The 25,876-nt window shown below is 47.9% G+C and overlaps 1 protein-coding gene across 2 annotated transcripts in view; it reads right to left on the reverse strand.

Moving 5' to 3' along the window:
* shdb (Src homology 2 domain containing transforming protein D, b) overlaps positions 1-25,876 on the reverse strand; it is a 438,631-nt gene that overhangs the window by 317,072 nt on the left and 95,683 nt on the right. For both annotated transcript variants that reach the window (XM_086004909.1, XM_086004910.1), the window contains exon 3: positions 3,781-3,910. In XM_086004909.1, the coding sequence (XP_085861035.1) occupies positions 3,781-3,910 (130 nt within the window). The remainder of the gene's footprint in view (positions 1-3,780; positions 3,911-25,876) is intronic.

Raw genomic sequence — 25,876 nt, forward strand, 5'->3', positions numbered from 1 at the left:
ATGCTGAATAACTGGACACAGACAACAGAATACTTAAACAGGTCTTTAGTAATTGAGGGTCAGGGCTGAACTGAAATACAAACTGCTCCACAGGGTTTATATACCGGTGTGGTCACCACCGGTACTACAATATACAGGAGCCATCAGAAAGTAGTTCATCACCTTAAGGTAGTCTCTTAAGGTGGTACAGGTTACATACACTACACTGACATCAGCATTGCAACCAGAATCTAACATTTGAAAAAAAAAGAATTTACAAGCTTCCTGGGTTGAAAATTTAATGGGAAAATACAGGAGTTGTGAAAGTGGACTATTACATCAAAGGTAGGCTAAAGTGAAGACTTTCTTGTGTGGGTTGATAGCGTCAATTTAAAAGGAGGCCAGCATTGGATTTTATTTGATAAAGTGGTTTTAATTTCTCTCTCTCTATTTCTCTCTCTCTCAGCCTCCCAATTCATGCATAAACTGCTTTTCCCATGTTTGGCATTTTGGGAATATTCGATTTTTATGCCCTGGATTTGACTCCTCATTTAGTGAAGAGATTTAGTGACAGTAATTGGCCTATTTTGAATGCAGTAAGGTAACGAGTGGTAGATTTTCCAGTAGTTTGGAGACTACTTGGTGTCAATGATTGGTGGTAAGTATTTCCAGGAGTGATTAAAAAACAATTAAGCTCATAGTTAAAGGGTAGGATGACAGCAAGCAATACTATGTGACAGATCCCAGTAATAAAGACTGCCAGGATTTAATACAACTTGAATTGAACTTAATACTGGTACAATAACACAAATCAATTCAGTTTAATCCACTCAAAATTAGTTGAGAAGCTCAAAAAGCCCTATGATACACCAATCCATGACCACACAACAGCGTTTATGGACAGAACCACTCACTGGTTTATGGTGAATGATCGAGTCAAATTCCATTTATATGACATGGGATTATGGGGCTTTTTACCAATACTTTTGGGATCACATTCTGCAATGATGTCTACCTTCCTGTGAAAACAAAATCCAATGGCTCTGATTATGGTGCTCGAACCGTAACAGACAGCTTCTGAGTGAAATATGTAAGAATTTGCAAAGTGATTGAAAATATTAGGCTACGTTCTACTGTGCTACCAGTCATGCTGACTGTGACAACCAATGTTTTCTTTACTTGAGAAAGACAGAACTTGCATTTATATAGCACCTTTCACATCATCAGGATGTCCGAAAGGGCTTTACAGCCAATTAAATACACTTGGGGGGGCAAAATTGGGTTGCGCCCCCTTTGGGGCGCTAACTTCACTGGGGCGCTACTGGAAGTGCCCCGCCTCCCTCTTGGGGCGCTGCGAGTGAATATTGCGCCGCTATGTCGTGCCGCGGTACTACAGGCCTTCCTCCATTTATTAAAGGGGAGGGGCCTAGCGCAGCGCGACCCGGGGCCCAGCTGGGCCACCAGGGATCGGAGTGCCGGCAAACGAGTTCGGCACTCAAGAGGAGTGCCAGGCTCAGAGTGCAGCCAGCACCCCGTGGGGGGACTTCACAAGAGGCCGGGGACGGCAACGGGGGCAGGTGCTGGCAGGCGGCCAACAACAAAAATGGCCGCCCAGCACCTCCCCTTTAATTTGCGCCGTCCTAGCTGCATGTATGCCCTCCTGACCCTGTCAGACATAGCGTCCGGTGGTAAGTCAGGGGGCGCTACCGAAGATCGTGGCCTGGGTGCTGCGCATGGCGATGACGTCATCGCCGGAGGTGCAGCGCCGCGGGGCGCTAACGGTTACCGCCACCGCTAACCTCCCGCTGAAATTCGGGCTAGTTGCTTTGTGCCCCGTTAGTGAATTTTTCCCCCTTGAAGTGTAGTCACTGTTGAAATGTAGGCAAAACCTAGATGAAGGGTCAAAGAACATTGTACAGAAGTTGAAAAAGGCAGGGGGGGAGGAGAGAAAATGACGTAAATCGAGAGGTCGTGGTCAGGGGGTTTCAAACTTAAGAGTTCAACAGGAAAGGAAGAGTAAAGGAGGTAAGGAGTTCCAAAGTTTAGAGATCCTGGAAAAGAATAGAGAGGAAAACTGGCTCCTCTCCAGGCATCTTCCAATGGAAACAGGCACCAACTGATCCATTAAAGTCTACATGCTATAGTAAGAAAACCTGGTGAAAATCCTTATGAAAAAGGTAGCACATCTGCCAGGCTTCACAATGGAAAATGAACAGACTGCAAACACAGAACACCTCATAGCCTGCAAGTTGTGTCATGATTGGAGGACATTTAAATTCAAAAACCTCTTTCATTTCATATGTGAGGTCACAAGGAAATTGGAGAATTTTGTGAACATTGCTGAATTTGAAAGAGCCAACAGTTACTTTGCCTTGCCTTGTCCCTGGCAGAGATCGGTAAGAATTGATAAGATTTCTGTGGAGCTACAGATGGGGGGAGGTATCAGAACTCAAAGTGCATGGATGCTGCCCGACTCTTAGAATGCACTACAGGCTGCCATGACAGTCCTTATAGCCAAATAATTAGAACGTTGAAAGGATTTGTAATCTTTAACAAAGAGCCTCAATTAGAGACCTTAGCAGAGCATCGAAAAAGTCAATATAAGCTCCAACTGTCAGTATCTTCTGCAAGACATTCTCTCAAACCTACTCCCTGCTCTATATGAGTCAGAAAATGCAGCCTCTGCTCATCATAGAATGATACAGCACAGGAAGAGGCCATTCGGCCTATCGTGCCTGTGCCAGCTCTTCGAAAGATCTGTCCAATTAATCCCGCTCCTCCGCTCCTTCCCCATAGCCCTGCAAATTTTTCCTTTTCAAGTATATATCCAATTACCTTTGGAAAGATACTATTGAATCTGCTTCCACCGCCCTTTCAGGCAGCGCATTCCAAATCATAACAACTCACTGCACAAAAAACTCTATCAAAACACCTCAGAATTTTGAACACCTCTATTAAATCTCCACTTAATCTTCCCTGCTCTAAGGAGAAAATCCCAGCTTCTCTCCTCAAAGCAGCACCCGAACAGGGGCTTCAACACTCGACCCTCAGATTAAAACCTGATGCACTCCCAACAGATCATAACTCGCTGCATAAAAAAAAAATCTCATCTCGCCTCTGGTTCTTTTCATAATCATAATCATAATCAACTTTATTGTCATTATTAGTGCACAAGTGCAGTACAACGAAATGTAGGCTTGCGGCTCCCGAGAGTGTACATTTAGATTAAGACATTTAAACATTCAACATTCATTTGGCTTGTAATATATTAACATAAACATAACCATAATAAAGTGCATTGTCAGATGTGCAGGCTTTAGAGTTTATTTGTGGAGTTCAGTAGGATGACAGCCCTGGGAAAGAAGCTGTTCCTAAATCTGGTCGTTCGGGTGCGAATGCATCTGTAGCGTCTCCCAGATGGCAGGAGGGCGAACAGACACTGGCTGGGGTGGGTAGGGTCTTTGATGATGGTCTGTGACCTCCGTAAACAGCGTTTCTGGTATATGTGCTCTATGGTCGGTAGCCGGGTGCCGGTAATGCGTTGGGCAGTTTTGACTACCCGCTGCAGGGCTTTCCGGTCATAGTAGCTACAGCTGCCATACCATACTGTGATACAGTTCGTCAGGATGCTCTCTATAGTGCAGCGGTAAAAGTTAGAGAGGATCAGGGGTGACAGGTTACATCCCTTCAGCCTCCTTAGGAAATATAGGCGCTGCTGGGCCTTCTTCGCCAGAGAGGAGGTGTTGAGGGACCAGGAGAGGTCTTTCGTGCCAATTACCTTAAAATATATATTGGACCCACCTGCTATAACTCTCTGTGCTTCATATGGCTCCATGTAGCCATTGTTCTCAACTTCTTCTTTGTCATTCGACTCTCCTCTGGATTCATGTCGGAGATCAAATGGGTCGGAATAATCGTCATCAGCCAGAGTCTGGAAAAAGAAAGCAGACTGGTGAGTTATTCAACATATTACACATGGATGCTGCCCTCTCTCTTCTTGAGGGCTTGGATCCAACCTGATTCATGATACCCCAATCTACATGGCCTTTCTTCATGGCTGAGTGTCAGCAGACTATTTCAGTATGGTGGGGCATCACTGCTTCCACACAGGAATCAGGAGCAAAACTCGGTTTGACAGCCAGGGAGCACGGAGGCCAATCATAGCGACCTTTCTGCCATCCCAGCTGAAGTCAACTAACACAGGTCAGCAGAGATTGAACCTGTCTTGATAAGTACAGCTCAGTATAGCTTTGGGCAATGCATTCAAACACTGATCTTCAAGGGAGCTTAAAAACTTTTTTTTTTAAAAGAGGAAAGAAAGTCTTGGGAGTGGGGTATTTCTGTTCTCGTTACAGAAAAGAAATACTGTAATAGGCTTGCCATAATTTTTTTTTGGTGTTTCCTTATGAGCCCTTCAAAAATGGAGACCCTCAGAGAATCACCTAGGCCTCCCTGGTAACATCAGTTACGGGGAACATCCCTGCGTAACCTAGGGCAGCTCCTTATGAATGGCACAGGCAACAACATGGCCCCAGAAAACCACTTGTGGACCTGGTTTCTTGGGCCCAGATAGCCCCGAAGTGGGTCTCACATTCCTGTGGTGTGGCTCCAGGATGCCCCCTTTAAGTTAGGTCAATGAAATGGCCAAACGGTGGGGGAGATCCTGCCAAAGGTGTCATCAGCAGAAAAATTTGATGGTTGTAAAAAAAAGTCACAGAAAATCATGGTGAGACTGTGATTTTCTTGTATAAAATGGGGGAGACTTTTGAACAAAAAAGTGCCCCCCCAGACTTTCCCTCCCCTTTAATTAACTGATGTTCTGTGAAGCATAAGAAGGATCTGGTGTGATTGATGACCCAGTTAGTGCTAGTCTAAGAGTATTCAGTGTGCTGAGGAGTGAGGCAGAATACTGGGAGAACCAGTTATGCTTTGATTAGGATTATACAGTTGTTAGGCCCAGGCTGTAATTGTATAATGATACAAAGTAATTTTGTGCATTGGATTTCCATGCTTGGACTTTATAATTAGCCATGGGTTTATCAATTGTTCTGTACCTGCAGGCTATTTGCTAAAGATATATATGTTTTTAAAATGATTTCTCTCTCTTCCTCCCCTATGTTCCCATGGGTCCACTAGCCTTCCGATATCTCACCCAGTAACCATTCCTTATGTATGAGCCTTGTCAATGAGTGCTGGGAGGTTATGTAACCTTGGATGGCATTACAGCTGAGCCTCGTCCTGTGGTACAAACGCACGCGCGCGCACACAGCCCCTCCCCAACCCGCCCCAGGGGTCACAGGGTAGCAATCAGAGCAGGAACTCTGGCTGATTTTATTTTCTCTTCCAACATGGAATCAGCTTCCACATGTACGCCGATGACACCCAACTGTCCCTTTCCATCACCTCTCTCGACCCTTCCACTGCCTCTGTGTTGTCAGACTGCTTGCCCAATATCCAGTCCTGGATGAACCACAATTTCCTTCAGTTAAACACTGGGAAGACTGAAGCCATCATCTTTGGCCCCCGCCACAAACTCCTTTCCCTCGCCACCGATCCCGGCCATTGTCTCAACTTGAACCAGATTGTTCGCAATCTCTGCATCCGACTCCAACCCGACCTGAGCTTCCAACCCATATCCTCTCCATCACAAAGACCGCTCACTTCCACCTCAGTGTCATCACCTGCCTACACACCTGCCTCAGCTCATCTGCTGTTGAAACCCTCATCCATGCCTAAGTCACTTCCAGACTCGACTATTCCAATACTCTCCTGACTGGTATCCCATCCTCCATAAACTTCAGCTGATCCAAATCTCTGCTGCCTGTATCCTATCATTCAACAAATCTTACTCACCCTGATCTTGCTGTCATACAGTAGCCCCCAGTTCTCCAATGCCTCAAATTTAAAACTTGCATCCTCGCCTTTAAATCCGTTCATGGTATTTCCCCTCTCTATCTCTGTAACCTCCTCCAGCCCTACAACCTCTACCCCCTAAATCGCCCCAAAATCTCTGTTCCTCTAACTCTTGCCTTTTGTGCATTTCCTCCTCCCTTCACCCCACCAGTGCCGGTGGTGCCTTCACCCTCTGGAAATCCTTCCCCAAAATCCCTCCGCCTCTCCACCTTTAAGATCCTCTTTGACCGAGCTTTCGGTCACCCCCTCCTAATATCTCCTTCTGTGTCTTGACATCCATTTTTGGCTGATTACACCTCTGTGAAATACCTTGGGATGTGTTTTCCATGTTAAAGACGCTATATAAATACAAGTTGTTGTTGTGGGATAGTCAGTGAGACATATTCTGCTAAGAGACTGCCAGACCAGTGTACTGGGATTTTATACGAGTGAATTAAATCTCCATTAGGCTCGTAAGAGATTGATAAAACTCCTATTAAAAGACTGAAATTTAATATAATTTGAAATTCATCACACAACAAATTTCACAACCAAACCCGATCTTTATATAGCAGAGTCGCAATGCGAATTATAAAAAGAGTGAATAACCTCGAGGATTATTGTACGAGTCTGCCCTGTTGTTTTCTCCCCTCCCCTCCTGAAGGTGCTGACTCATGCTGGAGTACGGTTCCCTTGGCAACGTGTGCTCTCTGATACCTCACCCCAGCGGCCATTCTTCACACGAACTTTGACACTGAGGGAGCAATTTTAACCTCCTTCCCCCGCCGGCTGTCCCGTCTGGATCTAATGAGAATGGGTACTATGTTGGTTTAACACCTGGTTAGGTTAAAATGACCCGCTAAGTGTTGGCAAGGTATTGAATAGCGTGGGACAGGCAGCACAATCGAGCCAAAGACAGGAGGCGCTGGAAAGTAATCAGGAGGTGGGAACCATAATTAATTGTTTTGTGCCCTACACTACCACAGAGGCAACACTTCAAAAATATTTCATTGGTCGTAAAGCTCTTTGGGATGTCCTGAGGTCATGAAAGACACTATATTAGTGCAAGTTCTTTCTTTCTTCTAGCCTAGGTTCAAAGAGGCCGATTGTATCAACTTCCTGGCAGCTCAGCTGAGTGGAGCTAACTGCACAGACTGAGGAGAGTGGGATGTAGTGACTGAGGGGAATGGGATGCAGTGACTGAGGGGAGTGGGATGCAGTGACTGAGGGGAATGGGATGCAGTGACTGAGGGGAGTGGGATGCAGTGACTGAGGGGAGTGTGACGTAGTGACTGAGGGGAGTGTGATGTAGTGACTGAGGGGAGTGGGATATAGTGACTGAGGGGAGTGGGATGCAGTGACTGAGGGGAGTGGGATGCAGTGACTGAGGGGAGTGGGATGCAGTGACTGAGGGGAGTGGGATGCAGTGACTGAGGGGAGTGGGATGCAGTGACTGAGGGGAGTGGGATGCAGTGACTGAGGGGAGTGGGATGCAGTGACTGAGGGGAGTGGGATGCAGTGACTGAGGGGAGTGGGATGCAGTGACTGAGGGGAGTGGGATGCAGTGACTGAGGGGAGTGGGATGCAGTGACTGAGGGGAGTGGGATGCAGTGACTGAGGGGAGTGGGATGCAGTGACTGAGGGGAGTGGGATGCAGTGACTGAGGGGAGTGGGATGCAGTGACTGAGGGGAGTGGGATGCAGTGACTGAGGGGAGTGGGATGCAGTGACTGAGGGGAGTGGGATGCAGTGACTGAGGGGAGTGTGATGTAGTGACTGAGGGGAGTGGGATGCAGTGACTGAGGGGAGTGGATGCAGTGACTGAGGGGAGTGGGATATAGTGACTGAGGGGAGTGTGATGTAGTGACTGAGGGGAGTGGGATGCAGTGACTGAGGGGAGTGGATGTAGTGACTGAGGGGAGTGGGATGTAGTGACTGAGGGCAGTGGGATGTAGTGACTGAGGGGAGTGGGATGCAGTGACTGAGGGCAGTGGGATGTAGTGACTGAGGGGAGTGGGATGCAGTGACTGAGGGGAGTGGGATGTAGTGACTGAGGGGAGTGGGATGTAGTGACTGAGGGCAGTGGGATGTAGTGACTGAGGGGAGTGGGATGCAGTGACTGAGGGGAGTGGGATGTAGTGACTGAGGGGAGTGGGATGCAGTGACTGAGGGGAGTGGGATGTAGTGACTGAGGGGAGTGGGATGTAGTGACTGAGGGCAGTGGGATGTAGTGACTGAGGGGAGTGGGATGCAGTGACTGAGGGCAGTGGGATGTAGTGACTGAGGGGAGTGGGATGCAGTGACTGAGGGCAGTGGGATGTAGTGACTGAGGGGAGTGGGATGCAGTGACTGAGGGGAGTGGGATGTAGTGACTGAGGGCAGTGACTGAACCTGGGACTTTTCTGCTCAGTGCTACACTGGGCAGTGTATTTACAAAGGGAGCTACATAGAATTACATAGGATATACAGCATATATTCAGCCCAACCAGTCCATGCCGGTGTTAATGCTCCACTTGAGCCTCCTCCCATCCTTCCTCATCTAACTCTATCAGTATAACCCTCTATTCCCTTCTCCCTCATATGCTTATCCATCATCCACTTAAATGCACCTATACTATTCGCCTCAACTACTCTGGGCATTGGTGTGGGGGCGGGGGGGGGCAGGATCAGGAGCCAGACGAGGATCGGGGTTGGAGGAGCATCGCGGTCGGTGGAGGGGGGGGTGGGGAGGTGGAAGGTGGAGGTGGTTGGGGGCCGGAGGAGCATTGCAGTGAGGAGGGTGGGGGTACCGGGAAGGCGATCGGCTGCCTCGGTGGGTGGGGAGGTCGGGGGAAGGCGATCGGCTGCCTCGGTGGGTGGGGAGGTCGGGGGAAGGCGATCGGCTGCCTCGGTGGGTGGGGAGGTCGGGGGAAGGCGATCGGCTGCCTTGGTGGGTGGGGAGGTCGGGGGAAGGCGATCGGCTGCCTCGGTGGGTGGGGAGGTCGGGGGAAGGCGATCGGCTGCCTTGGTGGGTGGGGAGGTCGGGGGAAGGCGATCGGCTGCCTCGGTGGGTGGGGAGGTCGGGGGAAGGCGATCGGCTGCCTCGGTGGGTGGGGAGGTCGGGGGAAGGCGATCGGCTGCCTCGGTGGGTGGGGAGTTCGGGGGAAGGAGATCGGAGGCCTCAGTGGTGGGTCTCCGATCGCGGGGGGTGGGTGAGGCAGGGACGCTGGATCCAGGAGGTAAGTTTAAAGGCACTTATCTCCTGGATCCAGCAGTGCTTGACTTGCTTTAGCTGGCAGGCTCCCTGAGCTCTGTGAAACCTGACCAGCCAGTGTTAAATTTGTAATAGTGGTTAAATATGAGGTACGCCAGCCTCATTATAATATTTAAATAGGCAACACATCTCCTGGCAGCGGGTTGGCTGTCTGCACCGCCTCCGTTAAAACCAGAAGTAGCGGATTGGGGTTGGGATTCAGTTTTTTAACACTTTAACCTGCCACCCAATCCCAACCCACCCATTTTTGGGGTTAAAATTCTCCCGTATGCCTACTCTATCAAAACCTTTCATAATTTTAAAGACCTCCATTAGGTCACCCCTCAGCCTTCTCTTTTCATGAGAAAAGTGACCCAGCTTGTTAATCCTCTCCTGATAGATGTAACCTCGCAGCTCTGATATCATCTTTGTAAATCTTTTTTGCACCCTCTCCAGTGCCTCTATATCCTCTTTATAATATGGTGACCAGAACTGGACACAGTACACCAAGTGTGAGCAGTGAGGATTTACTTCTAAGTTATCAATAGGTAACCCCAGATGGATTAACATATCCATTAAAATGGCAGAGAGAGAGGAATATGATATCAGCGCATTGACTAGTTGAATGATCACATTCCCGACACTAATTTCTAAATCCTTGTTTTGTTAAGAAGTCCTCATAAGCTGCTCTCGGAAGGGTGCTTGCATTACCATGGGTCTCTGGCGACAACCTCAATGCAAACCTATTGGATTTGCTAAGGCTCGTCACTGGGGCGACCTGGTGGAGAACAGGCCAATGTAACAGCAGATGTGGGCTTTAAAGCGCACTGCAATCATTTACAACAGCTGAGGGGGAAGAGTATGACTCAGGCACGTCATGGTTGGTGGATCTTTCTCAAATCAGGGACGTACGGTGTGCTCCCACTCTTGCACAACACGAACAGTCCGGCCCTCAGAACAAACACAAAGTGAAGGGTTATCTGTTTGCAATGTCAGCCTGTCAGATATCCTCACATTCAATGAACACGAGCATATTGCAACTAATGTTTATTTCAGCAGAGCCCCACAGCAACACGCCACCCCCTCACCTTCTGTCGGTAGTTAATAGGTGTCTTTATATTAGGGAGCTCCCACCATCCATCTGCTTCAGGCATGAAAGGCACACACATTACCCTGAGTGACACATTGCAACATCCACTCTACGTTGTTACAACAACTCTGGCATTTCAAGTTAACAAAGCTTGCATTTTATTCAAATGGTTGGCCCTTTCCCTTCCCTTCCTTTCCCTTCTAATTCCGCCCCCCCCCCCCCCGCCCACCCCCTTTCCTTTCCTTAAGATGCTGACTCGTGCTGGGGGTAAAGATCCACAGGAGTGCCCGCCTCCCGATAACTGACTTAGTCTGAGCAGCTAAGCCTGATCCTGCCTGAACCCCGACTGACTGAATAGCGACCGGGAGCAGGAGCCCTGCTTTACTTGTCTCCTTCCTGGTGTCAGCCGTGGCTCAGTGGGTAGCACTCTTGCCTCTGAATCACGAAGGTCGTGGGTTCAAGCCCCACTTCAGAGACCTGGGTATTTAATCTAGGCTGACACTCCAGTGCAGTACTGGGAGAGTGCTGCACTGTCGGAGGTGCTGTCTTTCGAATGAGATGTTAAACTGAGGACATGTCTGCCCTCTCAGGTGGATGTAAAAGATCACTATTTCAAAGAGTGGGGGAGTTCCTTCCAGAGTCCCGGCCAATACTTAACCCTCAAACAACACCTAAAAACAGATTTGGTCATCATCACGTTGCTGTTTGTGGGATCTTGCTGTGCAGCTGCATTTCGTACATTACAACAGTGACTACACTGCAAAAAAGTACTTAATTGGCTGTAAAGCACTTTGGGACGTCTTGAGATCGTGAAAGGTGCTAGATAATGCAAGTCTTTCTTCCTGACCCAAGGGCATGGGGATTGAAATTACAAACCCTACTACCACCTACAGGTCAGTGTAGCTTGGTGCCACACAGGGAACAGGCCTTCAGGCACAGTGTGTATGGCACTGCCACCCGCGTCTGGAATTGCCAAGAGATGAGTTTCACGAGTGTGCAGTCGCTTCCCATGAGCGGCCTGAGCTCGACAGGGACAACAGCCGTACAAATGGTTTCAGGATTGTGGGGGAGTGGGAACAAAAAAAAAAACAAGCTTAAAGTTATCAGCAGTTATGTCCACGTGTTTGGCCATTGGGCGAGGAGGGGATTGTGCTAACACAACCGACAGCGTGAAGACCAATTACTGAAAAGTTCAAAAGCACCTCACATTTGCATCCCTTCTTTAGATGAGATGTTAAACAGAGGCCCTGTCTGCCTATTCTGGTGATTCACGGGGATATTAAAGATCCCATGGCACCAAGAAGAGTAGGGAGTTCTTCTGGTGTCCTGCCCAAAATTCCTCCTCCAACCAACACCAACACAAAAACAGAGTCAATGGTCATTTACCTCATTTGTTGTTTGTTGGCTCGTGCTATGCACACAATGGCTCAGCCATCAGTGCCCGTGCCTTCTATTGCCTAGGCCCTAAGCTCTGGAATTCCCTGCCTAAACCGTTCCGCCTCTCTATCTCTCTTTCCTCCTTTAAGACACTCCTTAAAACCTACGTAATGACAGTCACTGTGATAAGGCACTATATAATAACAACTTGTATTTATATAGCGCCTTTAATGTAGTAAAACGTCCCAAGGCGCTTTCACAGCAGTGTTAGAAGACAAAAAATTGACACCGAGCCACATAAGAAATTAGGGCAGATGACCAAAAGCTTGGTCAATGAGGTAGGTTTTAAGGAGTGTCTTAAAGGAGGAAAGAGAGATAGAGGCAGGGAATTCCAGAGCTTAGGGCCTAGGCTGCTGAAAGCACGGGCACCGATGGCTGAGCGATTATAATCAGCTCAAGAGGGCAGAACTTGAGGAGCGCAGATATCGTTGGGGGGGTTGTGGGGCTGAAGGAGATTACAGAGATAGGGAGGGGCGAGGCCATGGAGGGATTTGAAAACAAGGATGAGAATTTTGAAATCGAGGCATTGCTTGAAATGCAAGTCTTCCTTTCAGATTGTCTATAAGGGAACTAAACTGAAATCTAAGGGGGGTTGCTATGGGTACCCGCATGGGTCCTAGTTATGCCTGCCTTTTCGTGGGATATGTTGAACACTCTTTGTTCCAGTCCTACTCAGGTCCCCTCCCTCACCTCTTTTTCCGATACATTGATGACTGTATCGGTGCCATTTCCTGCTCTCGCCCTGAACTAGACAATTTCATTCACTTTGCCTCCAATTTCCCCCCTTCCCTCACCTTCACATGGTCCATCTCTGACTCTTCCCTTCCCTTCCTCGACTTCTCCATCTCCATCTCTGGGGATAGGTTATTGACCAATATTCACTACAAGCCCACTGACTCCCACAGCTACCTGGACTACACTTCCTCCCACCCTGCCTCCTGTAAGGACTCTATCAGCTCAATCAGCTCCGATGGACGAGTCACATTGTCCGCATGCCCGATATGAGACTAATCAGCCACCTGCGAGCTCATTTTTAATGTGGAAGCAAGTCATCCTCAGTTCCGAGGGACTGCCTAAGAAGAAAAGAAGAAGATTCCATTCTCCCAGTTTCTCCGTCTCCGTCGCATCTGCTCTGACGATGCCACCTTCCACACCAGTGCTTCCGACATGTCTTCCTTTTTCCTCAAATGAGGATTCCCCTCTACCGTGGTTGACACGGCCCTCGACTGTGTCCGTTCTATCTCCCGCACTTCTGCCCTCACCCCTGCCCCTCCCTCCCGGAACCACGATAGGGTTCCCCTTGTCCTCACCTTTCACCCCACCAGCCTCCACATTCAACGGATCACCTCCGCCATTTCCGCCACCTCCAAAGTGATCCCACCACCAAACGCATCTTCCCCTCCCCTCCCCTTTCAGCATTCCGTAGGGACCGCTCCCTCCGAGACACCCTAGTCCACTCCTCTATCACCCCCAGCACCCCTTCCCCTTCTCCTGGCACCTTCCCGTGCAAGCGCAGGAGATGTAACACCTGCCCTTATACCTCCCCCCTTCCCACTGTCCAGGGCCCCAAACACCCCTTCCAGGTGAAACAGCGATTTACTTGTATTTCTTGTAATCTAGTATACTGTATTCGCTGCTCACGATGCGGTCTCCTCTACATTGGAGAGACCAAATGCAGATTGGGTGACCGCTTCGCGGAACACCTCCGTTCAGTCCGTAAGGGTGACCCCGAGCTTCCGGTTGCCTGTCATTTTAATTCACCGCTCCATTCCCACTTGGACCTCACCGTCCTTGGCCTCTTGTATTGTTCCACGGAAGCTCAACGTAAACTCGAGGAACAGCACCTCATCTTCCAATTAGGCACTTTACAGCTTTCCGGACTCAATATCGAGTTCAACAATTTCAGATCATAACCTCGGCCCCTATTACATTTTTACTTATATTTTTTATCCACACCTTTGTTTTGGTTTTTCCCTCCCCCCCCCCCCCCACTTTCCTTTTTTTCCTCTCTCCCACATGGCAGCTGTCTCCCATTCTGCCAGCGCATTTCACACCTAATCTAGAGCTGTCTTTTGTCTCCACTAGTCCTATCACCATCTCGTCTCGTTTTGAATACCTCTTAATATCTCTTCTCTTTTGTTCTCTCCCAGCCCAGCCTCTTAATCTATTTCATCCCCTGTGCCTCTTTAGTCTTGATAAAGGGTTTTGACCCGAAACGTTGACTCTAATTTCTCTCCACGGATGTTGCCTGGCCTGCTGAGTTTTTCCAGCACTTTCTGTTGTTATTTCGGATTTCCAGCATCTGCAGTATTTTGCTATCGTCTAAGGGGGGTTGTTGGGTGGGGGGAGGAGAAATCACAATATGCTGTGAGAGAGGGCAGCTGGAGAAGATTCTAGAAATAAATCAAAACAGCAGGACAAAAGCACACAAGGACATTGTAAGACTGCTGCAGTCTCAAATCTATTAGTAGTCATTTTTAATTAACAAAACAAATGAATTGTTTTCAGAGCACGAAAAACACTTGAAATAATGTAGACTAATTAAGCTAGCACTGAATCTCAATTGACTGGTGTAACACGGACACTAAACAATGATGCAGAACGCTTTGTTGGATTTCTTCACACACCCTTCCCATCAATTTTCTCCCCTCCTCCCGACGTTGCTAACTCTCACTGGTGTATAGGGTCCACAATCCCCTGTACCTTGTCCAAGTGACCAGACTTATTGGGGCGATTTTAACCGTACTCGCTCAGCAGAAACCTGGCGTGTGGTCAGTTAAAATCGCCCTGGCTCTCACCTGTCCAAAAGCCGCCACAATCGCAACATCTGCAATTTTAACCTGCTCTCCTGAGCAGGCAGCAAGGACACGCGCCTGGAGCCAACAGGGTCCTTCTTTACATCGGCGTATTTACATATTTTATTTATTTTGCATTTACATATTCCAGGTGAATCAGCGATTTACTTGTACTTCTTTCAATTTTCATATACGGTATTCGCTGCTCAAGGTGCGGTCTCCGTTACACTGGGGAGACCAAACACAGATTGGGTGATCTCTTTGCTGAACACCTCCATTCAGTTCGCAAGCATGACCCTGAGCTTCCGGTCGCTTGACGCTTTATTCTCCGTCCCACTCCCACTCTGACCTCTCTGTCCTTGGTCTCCGACACTGTTCCAATGAAGTTCAACGGAAGCTTGAGGAATAGCACCTCATCTTTCGGTTAGGCACTTTACAACCTTCTGGACTCAACGTCGAGTTCAACAACTTCAGTTCATAACCACTGCCTCCATTTTTTCAGACAGCAGGTGCTAGTAGTGATTCTGCTGTTCATTTAATCTCTCCTGCCTTCCACCCTATCACAGACCTTCCCTTTTGTGTTTCCTCACCACCCCCGCCCCCCCACCCCACTTTCCCTGACTCTGTACTTGCTTAAAACCGGCTACATCTCTAACCTTTTCCAGTTCTGACAAAAGATCACCGGCCTGAAATGTTAACTCTTGTTTCTCTCTCCACAGATACTGCCTGACTTTGAGTATTTCCAGCATTTTCCGATATTTCAGGTTTCCAGCATCCGCAGTATTTTGCCTCTGCTAAGTTCACTGTCTGGTGGGTGCTAAGCCGCGGAGATAGGAAGGTCCCCACTCTCTTCTCAGCTGGGGCAACAGCAAGAGTGTTACAAATGGCATCAGTACACGAGCCAAGGAGATGGAACAATCAGGCACACTTCCTGCTCCTGATCAATGACCCACCCCTCCCATCCCGGCTTGAAAGTGTGTGCACGGCAAGACGTCAGGCGAGAACAGGACATGACGTCAGGTGAGAACAGCATCACACTCATCAGTGATGCTCCCCATTGTCAAATGCCCCATTGACACTCACTGTCTAGGCTCACAGATGAAGACTCTTCTTCTTAGGCAGTCCCTCGGAACTGAGGATGACTTACTTCCACATTAAAAATGAGTTCTCAGGTGACTGATGAGTCCAATGCGGGACCTACAGTCTCTGTCACAGGTGGGGCAGACGGTGGTTGAAGGGGCGGGTGGGTGGGGTGCTTGGGTTGACGTGCGCTCCTTGCGCTGCCTGCGCTTGGCTTCCGCTTGCTCCCGGCGAAGAGACTCGAGGTGTTCGGCGCCTTCCCGGATGCTTCTCCTCCACTTTGTGCGGTCTTGGGCCAGGGATTCCCAGGTGTTGGTGGGGATGTTACACTTTTTCAAAGAGGCTTTGAGGTTGTCCTTGAAGCGTTTCCTCTGCCCACCTGGGGCTCTCTTGCCGTGCCGGAGCTCCGAGTAGAGCGTTTGTTTTGGGAGTCTCGTATTGGGCATGCGGACAATGTGACCCGTCCATCGGAGCTGATCGAGCGTGGTCAAAGCTTTGATGCTGGGGATGTTGGCCTGAGCAAGAACACTGACGGTGCGCCTATCCTGCCAATGGATTTGCAGGATCCTGCGGAGGCAGCGTTGGTGGTACCTCTCCAGTGCTTTGAGGTGCCTGCTGCACATGGTCCATGTCTCTGAGGCATATAGCAGGGCGGGTATCACTGCTGCTCTGTAGATCACGAGCTTAGTGCCGGGTTTGAGGTCCTGGTCTTCAAACACTCTCTTCCTCAGGTGACCGAAGGCTGCACTGGCACACTGAAGGCGGTGTTGGACTTCATCGTCAACGTCTGCCCTTGTTGACAAGAAGTCTAGGCAGTGGAAGGAGGTATGGGAGGGTTGTTAGCACCCAGGGAATGGGTCCTTAGTCTTCAGGAAAGGAGGTGAAAAAAGATTTTGAATTGGACTGTTTCACCCCTCAATATTTCACCCCTCAATATTTCACTTGCTAATAGATTCTTTTCACAGAACAATGCAGAATCATCAGTTCCTTGCTGTACAGCCCCTGGGGCACACTCACTTGTGCTGCTAAATCACATAAGAGACTCGCATGGAAAATGATCCTCAGGAGACAAGGCAGACAGAGAGGTCTAAATTTGGCTCAGTACTAATATCATCTCCAGGAATGAACCCATGAGGAACATCCAGCGGAGGAGGTCCCAGAGGTGATGCAGCTTACTTTTGGACAGAGGCTACGTGAGTGATTATATGTTGATCCAGCCAAGCATTCTTACTCCATTTCCGGCAGTGAATGGGCTCAAACACAGGAGAGGCAACTGGCATCTCTCTACTAACTTTCTCCCATGCTTTCTGGAGACTCTGACTCATGGTGGCATTGGTTTGGCAGCAAAGTGAATTGCACTGGTGAAGCAGCGAATAGTTGGCTTTGATATTGATTCCTCCGACAGCACCGCCTAGTGCATAGGCTGAGCAATTACCTGAATCTCTATATGTATATAGCACTAGTCATTGTGCAAACTGGGCGCAGTGCCCAAAGCAGCAAAAGGATCTTATAAGTAAGTATTTTTGTTCTGACTATGGTGGATCATAGGGCATCATGAATGAGCCCAATACTGTCCTCACCTGATATCCACACACATCCAAGCTGTGGTGGTTTGTCACTATATCACAATCAGGAGTGCGAATCCTGGCTTTCATTCCTCGCACCAGCCCAGTTCAGATCAGGGTCAGTATGGTTTAGTGCTGTACCACATGATTTCCTTTCCTGTGTTTGAGCCACTGGAGAACCTCAAGTTCAGGCACACAATATTGATGTAGTAATTTTCCTCAGGTAATTTGCTGGGCTGAACCAACAAACTTAAATACTGACTCCAAGAACAGAGCCACCTAGTGTACCAGCTGAGCACTTATCTGCACCTATGTATATATGTGCACATAGCACCCATTGAGAGAGAGCTGGGGAGCAGCGACTGAGTCAACATGCATTGATGCCATATATACCTCTAACTTTAGTTGAGAGTGAACGTCTGGGGAATACACCTGATCTGGGGTAGCCCGAAAGGGGCTAGGACTAATAATGATCATTTCAGCACCACAGGAAGATAGTGTTATGATACAACCAGCTCTGTCAGTCAACTCCAAGCCAGCTCAAGATTAGGTGCATCATGACATATAATGCAAAGCTGGGTTATGGCATTATGTTGGATAGCAAAATACTGCAGATGCTGGAAATCCGAATTATGTTTCTGTTTTATGAATGTGCCTCCAGTAGGCCTACGGATAGGGTGATCGATCCCAATATAACCCAGGGCAGGAGCAATGCACAGCGGTTATTTGAGCTTTGCTCCTCAGTCAATAAAGCAAAATGGCCCAAGACATTCTGTACCCAATGGAGGAGGTGGTGGATCTGGTCCTTGAAGCACAAAGGTGAAGAGAAACCGGCACAGTTACCAAAATCTCAAATGCAACTCAGCAGAAGAGAAAATAAAATTTTCTCCCATCCCCTAACAATTTTTTTAATTAATTGCCATGAGGCCAAACCCCATTTTTAATAGACACTGTTTGAAAGTCATGATTATTTCTTGGTCAGGGCATCTTATTAAGATACAAAGAAGTTGAATTGAACTAATCTCTTCACATTTAGCCTAGGCATAAATGGTCTCAATTAGCATAACAAAGCGCCTCACACAAACATTAGCATTTGAATAGACTGCATTAAATTCATGCATTAATCTAATCTCACCTCACCTGTTCTCAACCTCTCTTTTTTACTCATTTATAGCACAAAGACTATTTTCTTTCAATTAATTGATTTAACTGTTAGATTTGTGCTTTTTTCTGCTCTTGCCTAAAGACTTTTTTGTGGAGCAGGAAATGTTGTAAAGACAAAGACCATGTCTCCTATAATTTATGACTTTAATCATAATCAGTGTCAACTAGGCTCAGCTTTACCTCTTTGAACCCAATGGTTGCGGTTCAAACCCCACTCCAGAATTTGAGTGCCTTATCTAAACAGATACTCCAGTGCAGGACTGAAGGAGTGCTGTAGCAAAATACTGCGGATGCTGGAAATCCGAAATAACAACAGAAAATGCTGGAAAAACTCAGCAGGCCAGGCAACATCCGTGGAGAGAGAAATAGAGTCAATGGGGTAGATTTTCCTAAAGCTGTCGGGACGGAGGCAGGACTACAACTTTCGGGTTTTAGTCCCACCTACATCGACGTTCAGCCAATCCACGCGATTTTCCCTTGATTGACCTTGTTAAGCCCACCCAGCGGGCTCAGCAGGCCAATTAAGGGCCACCTGGCAACAGGTGATGTCACAGACTGAAATTTCATCTGTCAAGAGGTCTTGGCAGATGAAATATCAGTGTTTCACAGCTGTTTGAAGCTGTCAAACACTGACAGTCTGACTTCTAACCTGAGTCCTTCTACACAGACTCAGTTAGAACTGTCACCGGCAATGAAAGCTGAAGGCTGTCACTTTTGACAGCTCGCAGCCATTTTGCTTTCAGTGCCGGCTGAGTGATGTGTAAAGTCTGTGGGTTGTTTAGTTAATTAATACACAGACTACCAGAGTAACTTAAAACAGGACTTTACTATTCGAAGGTCAGGGCGAATCTGCCAAATAAATCCTGACACAGCACTTATATACCGGTGTGGTCACCGTCGGTATTACAGTATACAGAAGCCAACAAAGTAGTGCCACACCTAAAATAGTTCTCTTAAAGGTGCACGGTTACATACAATGGTTTTCTTAAAGGTAGACGGATACATACACTACAATCCTCCCTTTTTAGCTTACAACATACTTAGTCCCCCATTAACCATAACATATATTCAACTTCATGTAAAACAATTCACAGGTATAATCTATGCGGGAAACAGTTTACAGATTCAGTCTCTGTGGGAACAGTTCACAGATTCAGTCTCTGGTCTTGACTCGGTCCGAACAACATCTCTGTGGTGTAGCCAGTTCACATTGCTAGCGTGACTCATCCAATAGTCTTTCCCTTGACTTAGCAGCTTGAACTTCCGTCCTGCTGAACCAGCAGTGCTGACTTTTACAAACAGCTGGACTGCCTTGGTAATTTTTCCTACTTGCCAACTGATTTGGCTCCCTTCGTAGGGCCCACGTACATGATCTGGTAGAAGTGATAATGATTTCGATGGTTATCACCTTCTGCTTCGTCTTTTTCTTTTCTGCTTCTTGGAGACTCTCGGGGCTCCCTTATCAGCTGCCAGCTGTAGCGCCACCATCTCCCTATGTTCCTTAGACTTTAAGTGCTTCATCCTGATTTCTGCACTTTGGGAGTTTTCATCACAAGCTGGGCAGACCAAGTCCTCGTAATATTCCGTGTCACTCAACAGGTCATGGTAATATTCGGTGTCGTCCTGAACTAGTCTAGCGAGAGGGCCTGCTACTTCTTCCTTACCCAACTGGACGTTAGCCGACTGTTGTTCCCTCCCTAGACATCTTTCCTGAAGAGACTTCTTCATGCGTTCATATTCATCCCGCTCTTCCTGGGTTTCCTGCAAATCCTTCACTAATGACCTCATTTGTGATTTCAATACTTCCCCTTCCATCGGGGATTGATTGATCGGGCTATTCAATCCTTCTACTGGAGCAGCTGTTTCAACATTCTGTTGTTCACATAGACGTGATTCAGCGTACTTTTGGCATCCCAGTAAAATCTGTGTTGCAACCTCAGCTATTTCCATAACTTTTGAGAGCTCCGAACTCCTTCCCTTTGAAGATTGAAGCTCGTGTTCAGATTGTTCCCATTGCAGAGTCTTGTCCCTCAGCATATGAAGGAGTTGGCTGACCGTTAACTGTTCCACGGGAACACTGTGGATCAGAGTCTTCTCCATTTCATCCACCTTTTCCTCCAATGCTTTCACCTTCTTTTCCTCTTGTACTTTGGCTTTCAGCGCTCGGAGAAGTTGCGCCTTGATGCTCTCTAGCTCATGTTCAGGGGCCATTCTTACAGTCTCTGTGTTTCTTACAGTTTCCTTTTCTTCCACTGAAAGGATTCCCAGTTGAATCTGTTCTTCAAGTTGTTGAACCTCGGTCATTGCCGCCTCATATTTGTCTTGGGTTTCCTTCAATATTTTTATGAGTTCTTGGACATCTTGTCTTTCATGTTCTGCCATGTCTTTCACCTCTAATTTCTCATCTATGGATGGAACTTCTACCGATGAGTCTGTCTTGGCCTTGAGCTCATCAAGAATTTCCTGCAGCCTTTGGACTTCTTGCTCATGTTCAACCTTTAGTTGCTCATATGCTTCTACTGAAACTAGCTTTTCGGAGGTTGCCGAGTTAATCCCCTCCAGGATTGTAGCCTGGGCCTGTTCATACTGTTCCTTCAACTTCTCAAACTCTGCTTGTAAGGAGTCGTAGAGAAGAACGGGAATAAAATCCTGGCTTCCTGAAGATTCCTCTTCATTTGCTCCTTCCTGCAAATATTCTAACTCCTGAACAGCATAAGGGAGATGTGATCGGTAATTGGTCACAATGGCTCGATGGCCGCTCTCTGCTTGAGCTAGCTGCTTCTGTTGTCTTTCCAGATTCTCCCATTCGGTGTCATAGAACTTTTTCATTGTTTTCATCTCTTGTTCGAGACGGTAACTCACTTGTTCTACTTGCTGTCGTAATTTGAAATAAAGTTGAGTCCGAGCTCAGTGTTCGTCAGTCATGGATATGTCCGTAAACTGAACAGACTCAGAATTCTCTGTCAAACTATGTTGTCGTTGTTCGGTGGAGTTCTGTTCTGAAACTTTGTTCTTCTCTGGAGCATAAGCCTTTATGCATGCCTTCGTTCTTCCAACCTTAGTCAGCAAGTCCATTTTAGCCTTGTCTTTCATATTTGGGTTGGTCTTATCGTCATCCGTTTCAGAATCTGAGCTGATTGTCTGCACCGAGTCCTCACCCGTTATGGCTTTTAGATAGTGCCATTCCATGTCTATTTTCTTGATCCACTCCCGTCCCAGAAGTGGTGGTCCTCCCTCAGGTAGTACGTATAAGTTCATTCTTGGGTGTTCTTTACCCCCATCTCTCACCTTGACTCTTATCTTCCCCATGGGGTATACTTTATGCCCCGTGTATGTCTGCAATACGAACTTGGTATCTCTTAAGGGTATATGTGAGAATAGCCGGTGGTAATCCCTTCGATTTATGACTGATAGAGCTGATCCAGTGTCCAACTCCATTTTCACTTGGACTCCAGCTATTTTTAGCATGACCCAGATAGTTTATAGGTCAGCTTCCTTACTCACATTGTGAATTCTCAGACTGCCCAGCTCCTGGCCGTTTGGGTCTGAGTCCGAATTCTGTTCGTCTGAACTCTTCTCAGCCACCTTGTGTACCTTGTTGTACTTTTCCTGTGATGGCTTCCTTTGGTTGTTGGTCTTCTTCCCTGACCGGCATACCTTAGCTATGTGACCCAGTTTGCCACATTTCCTACATTCCTGGTTCTTAAACCAGCATTGGTTCTGGTCGTGTGTTGTCTTCCCACAACGATAGCATTTTGTTGTTCTCGAGGTAATTTGATCCACACTGAGTGCCGCTGCCTTTAGCTGCATTTCCGCAGTTCCCTTTGCTGCGGCTTCGTGCGATGCTGCAATAAGGACAGCCCTGTCAAGTGTAAGGTCGTTCTCTTCGAGTAGTCGCTTTTGCGTTCCTTCCTTTGACAACCCGCACAAGAACTTGTCTCGCAATGCCTCTGTCAGATTCCCTCCAAACTGGCAGTGTTTCACTAGTCTATGCAGTTCGGCCAAGTATTCTGCGTTGCTTTCATCTTTCCTTTGCGTTCTCGCATAGAATTTGAATTGTTCCGCCAACATCAACGGTGTGGGGTTCGAATGATCCTTCAGAACAGTCACAATATCATCGAAAGTCTGATCCGCCGGTTTAGCTGGTGCTAGTAGATGCTTCAAGAGCCCGTATGTCTTCGTGCCCATCGAGTTTAGCAAGGGTATAGCTTTGTCATCTTCTTCTATTTTATTGGCCTCACAATAGATCTCAATGCGTTCCACATACGTGGCCCAGTCTTCTACCTCGGAATTAAAATCGTTGATGTTACCACGCTTAGGCATCTTCCTCTCTTCCTGATAACACCACGAATTATTTCTTTAAATTTTCTTTTATTTTTTTTTTCCAAGATGGCGGTTCCCGCGAAAATGGCGGTTTCCCGTGCTTATCTTCTCTCCCCGCCCACTTCAATGGCGGTTTCCCGCTTCTGTCTTCTTCCCCGCCTAATGGCGGCTTCCCGCGTTTCTTCCCTAGCGGGAGGGGTACACTTTCCCCACGGGCGACGGCCGCTGGCTTTCAGGTTCACAGCCTGCGCGTCGGCTTCAGTGCTTTCCCTTTTCTCGGCAGGGCAACCGGCGCTGGGTACACCCCATTGACGGCGAACAGTTTCAGCCGCTGGGCTGGCTCTCGCTCAGTTCCCCTTGCTCGGGCTCTGTCTCTCTCCCGCTCGCTCGGCTCTACCGGCGCTGGGTACACCCCGTTGACGGCGAACAGTTTCAGCCGCTGGACTGGCTCTCGCTCAGTCTCCCTTGGTCAGCTCTGCCTCTCCCGCTCGCTCGGCTCCCAATCGCGCCTCCCAGCCCTCTCGCAGTCCGGTGCTTCCCTCCCCGGCTGCGGCTGAGTTTTTATATCTTCCCGCGCCTACGCTCCCGGTCGCAGCGCTTCGTGGCTTCGGTCGCTGCCCGGCCTTTTTCGCCGGTCGCGGTCTAGCTGTCTCACGACGCCGTTGCGTCCCCAGCCTGTCTGTACCGCGGCTTCCTTGCTCCACGCTGCCCCAGTCTCAGCGCCTCTGGGCCCGACTTCTGTCCGGCTCCTTTCCCCCTCGACCGTGGTCGAGTGCACCGCCCTTATCCTCCGGTTATTCTTTTTACTTTTCCCTTACTCACAGTCACCGTGGCCGGCTTGCTTCTCGTGCTGATCGGCTCACTCCTCACCGTGGCAGAAGGGACAGTCAGTGCCTGTTGCTGATGGAAGTCTTTGTCTCTGAATTCTTCCTCCTTTCCAGCTCTGCAGACTCGAGTTTTCTCCCAGCAGAATGACGAGGGCGGTTGCCTCTTCTCGACGCTCGTTAACTGCTTCGGAAGTATTGTTGCCGCAGGGTACGATCGGACTCGTCGCCACTGTAAAGTCTGTGGGTTGTTTAGTTAATTAATACACAGACTACCAGAGTAACTTAAAACAGGACTTTACTATTCGAAGGTCAGGGCGAATCTGCCAAATAAATCCTGACACAGCACTTATATACCGGTGTGGTCACCGTCGGTATTACAGTATACAGAAGCCAACAAAGTAGTGCCACACCTAAAATAGTTCTCTTAAAGGTGAACGGTTACATACAATGGTTTTCTTAAAGGTAGACGGATACATACACTACATGATGGACTCCCGAAACCTAGAGGAAGAAAGGCTGTTAAGGTAAGTACAGGTAATTTAAACTTCTTTACACAGTTTAGACACACCAAACACACGTACCTTTGCACTCATGCACCCATCACTCACCTGAACACTGACATCACGACCCCTCCAAGTCCTTCAACCCAACGGCCCGACTCCTCTAACCTGGCGTGGTTTGGAGCCATCGGGAATCCCACACGACACCCCTCAAAATAGGGATTAGGCTAAAAACTACCTGTTAACTACCTGTTAACAGGCAGTTAATTGGCACTAATCCCTGCCCGCCTCGGGTTGGCGGGTCCCAGTGCGGGGTGGGTACCCGCCTCCCCTGAAACTTACGTGGAGGCGGGATGGTGGCGGGACCCCCGAAATCGGGATTTCCACCTCCCCCCACATGCCTGAAACCCCGCCTGACGGCTCCAGGAAAATCGACCCCAATGTTTCAGGTCGAAACCCTTCGTCAGGACTGAGAGAAAACACAGGAAATGAAACAGATTAAAAGGTCAGTTTGGGGGCTGGGAAATGGGGATGAAAGAACAAAAGAGAAGTGAAGAGGGTATTCAAGACGAGACGAAATGGTGATAGGACTAGTAAAGAGACTCTCTTTTGTAGTCTCTTTACTAGTCCTATCACCATCTCGTCTCATTTTGAATACCTCTTAATGTCTCTTCACTTCTCTTTTGTTCTTTCATCCCCATTTCCCAGCCCCCAAACTGGCCTTTTAATCTGTTTCATTTCCTGTGTTTTCTCTCAGTCCCGACGAAGGGTTTCGACCTGAAACGTTGACTCTATTTCTCTCTCCACGGATGTTGCCTGGCCTGCTGAGTTTTTCCAGCATTTTCTGTTGTCATTTCTGAAGGAGTGCTGCCTTGTTGGAGATTATCTTTCAGGTGAGACATTAAACCAAGGCTCTGTCTGCCTGTCCGGGTGGATGTGAAAAGATCCTGTGGAATAATAAATTGGGTCATCCATCTCATTGTTGTTTGTGGGAGCTTAACCATACAGAAAATGGCTGCCAGTGCCTACATTGCGCTACACTGCACTTTAAAGTGTGCATCCCCGTGACACATTTCTGAAATGCGAGAAGGTGCTATATAAATGATTCCATGGGATTCTCGAATGTCCAGCTGAACCAACAGAACAGGCGGGAGGGCCTTGGTTCATCAGCTCGTCTGAAGTAATTTGCTTGAAATGGTCACAAATATTCATGAGGCTGGTTTGTCTGTAAACTGCACCATTACCTAACTCATGGGGCACAGTGGATACCCATAATTGTTTTTAATATGCACCAAAATTTATGAAAAGGCAGCACTCTATATTTTAATCAGTTTTACATCTAGGCCTATCACCCATCTGGGTTTGGACCAGAGAGTTTAGCTTTTAAGTGACAGACAAAAATTTGGAAAAATCTAAACCAGACATCCAGAGTTTTTTGTAATCCTCCAATTTTCTCCACTTCTCCCCAAAGATGTTGGCTTGTGATGGGAAGTGGTCCCACCCCTATCCCGTTCCTCCCCAAAGGTGCTCACTCACTGTGGGATGTGGTCCCACTTCCACCTCTATCCCACTCCTCCCCTGAAGGCGCTGGCTCATGGTGGGAATATGGCCCCATTCCACTCCTTTCCAGTTTTAGATGGGACAAAAGATATAGCACATTTGTCAGTTATCACAAACCATCAAAAATGCAGATCGATCACAATAAAATCCGAGGGAAGGGCACACTGAAATGGTTTGAGCATAACTGCTCAGAGAGCTGGTCAAGAAAGAAAAAGGAACTTGACAAATCATTAAACCCAGCTCCTGAGATGGGCCTCGGTGCCACAAGAGGCAATTTTATCTCAACCCAGACAAAATTCAATTTAAAGAATGAATTGGATTTTTGAGACCTTTCACAACCTCAGGACATTCCAAAGCGCTTTACAGCCAATTAAGTCTTTTTTGAATGTAGTCCCTGTTGTAATGTAGGAAACGCGGTAGCCAATATATGCAC

Source organism: Somniosus microcephalus, chromosome 13, assembly GCF_052327205.1.
Source record: "Somniosus microcephalus isolate GS21.2 chromosome 13, FLI_Smic_1.0, whole genome shotgun sequence".
Taxonomy (NCBI): domain Eukaryota; kingdom Metazoa; phylum Chordata; class Chondrichthyes; order Squaliformes; family Somniosidae; genus Somniosus; species Somniosus microcephalus.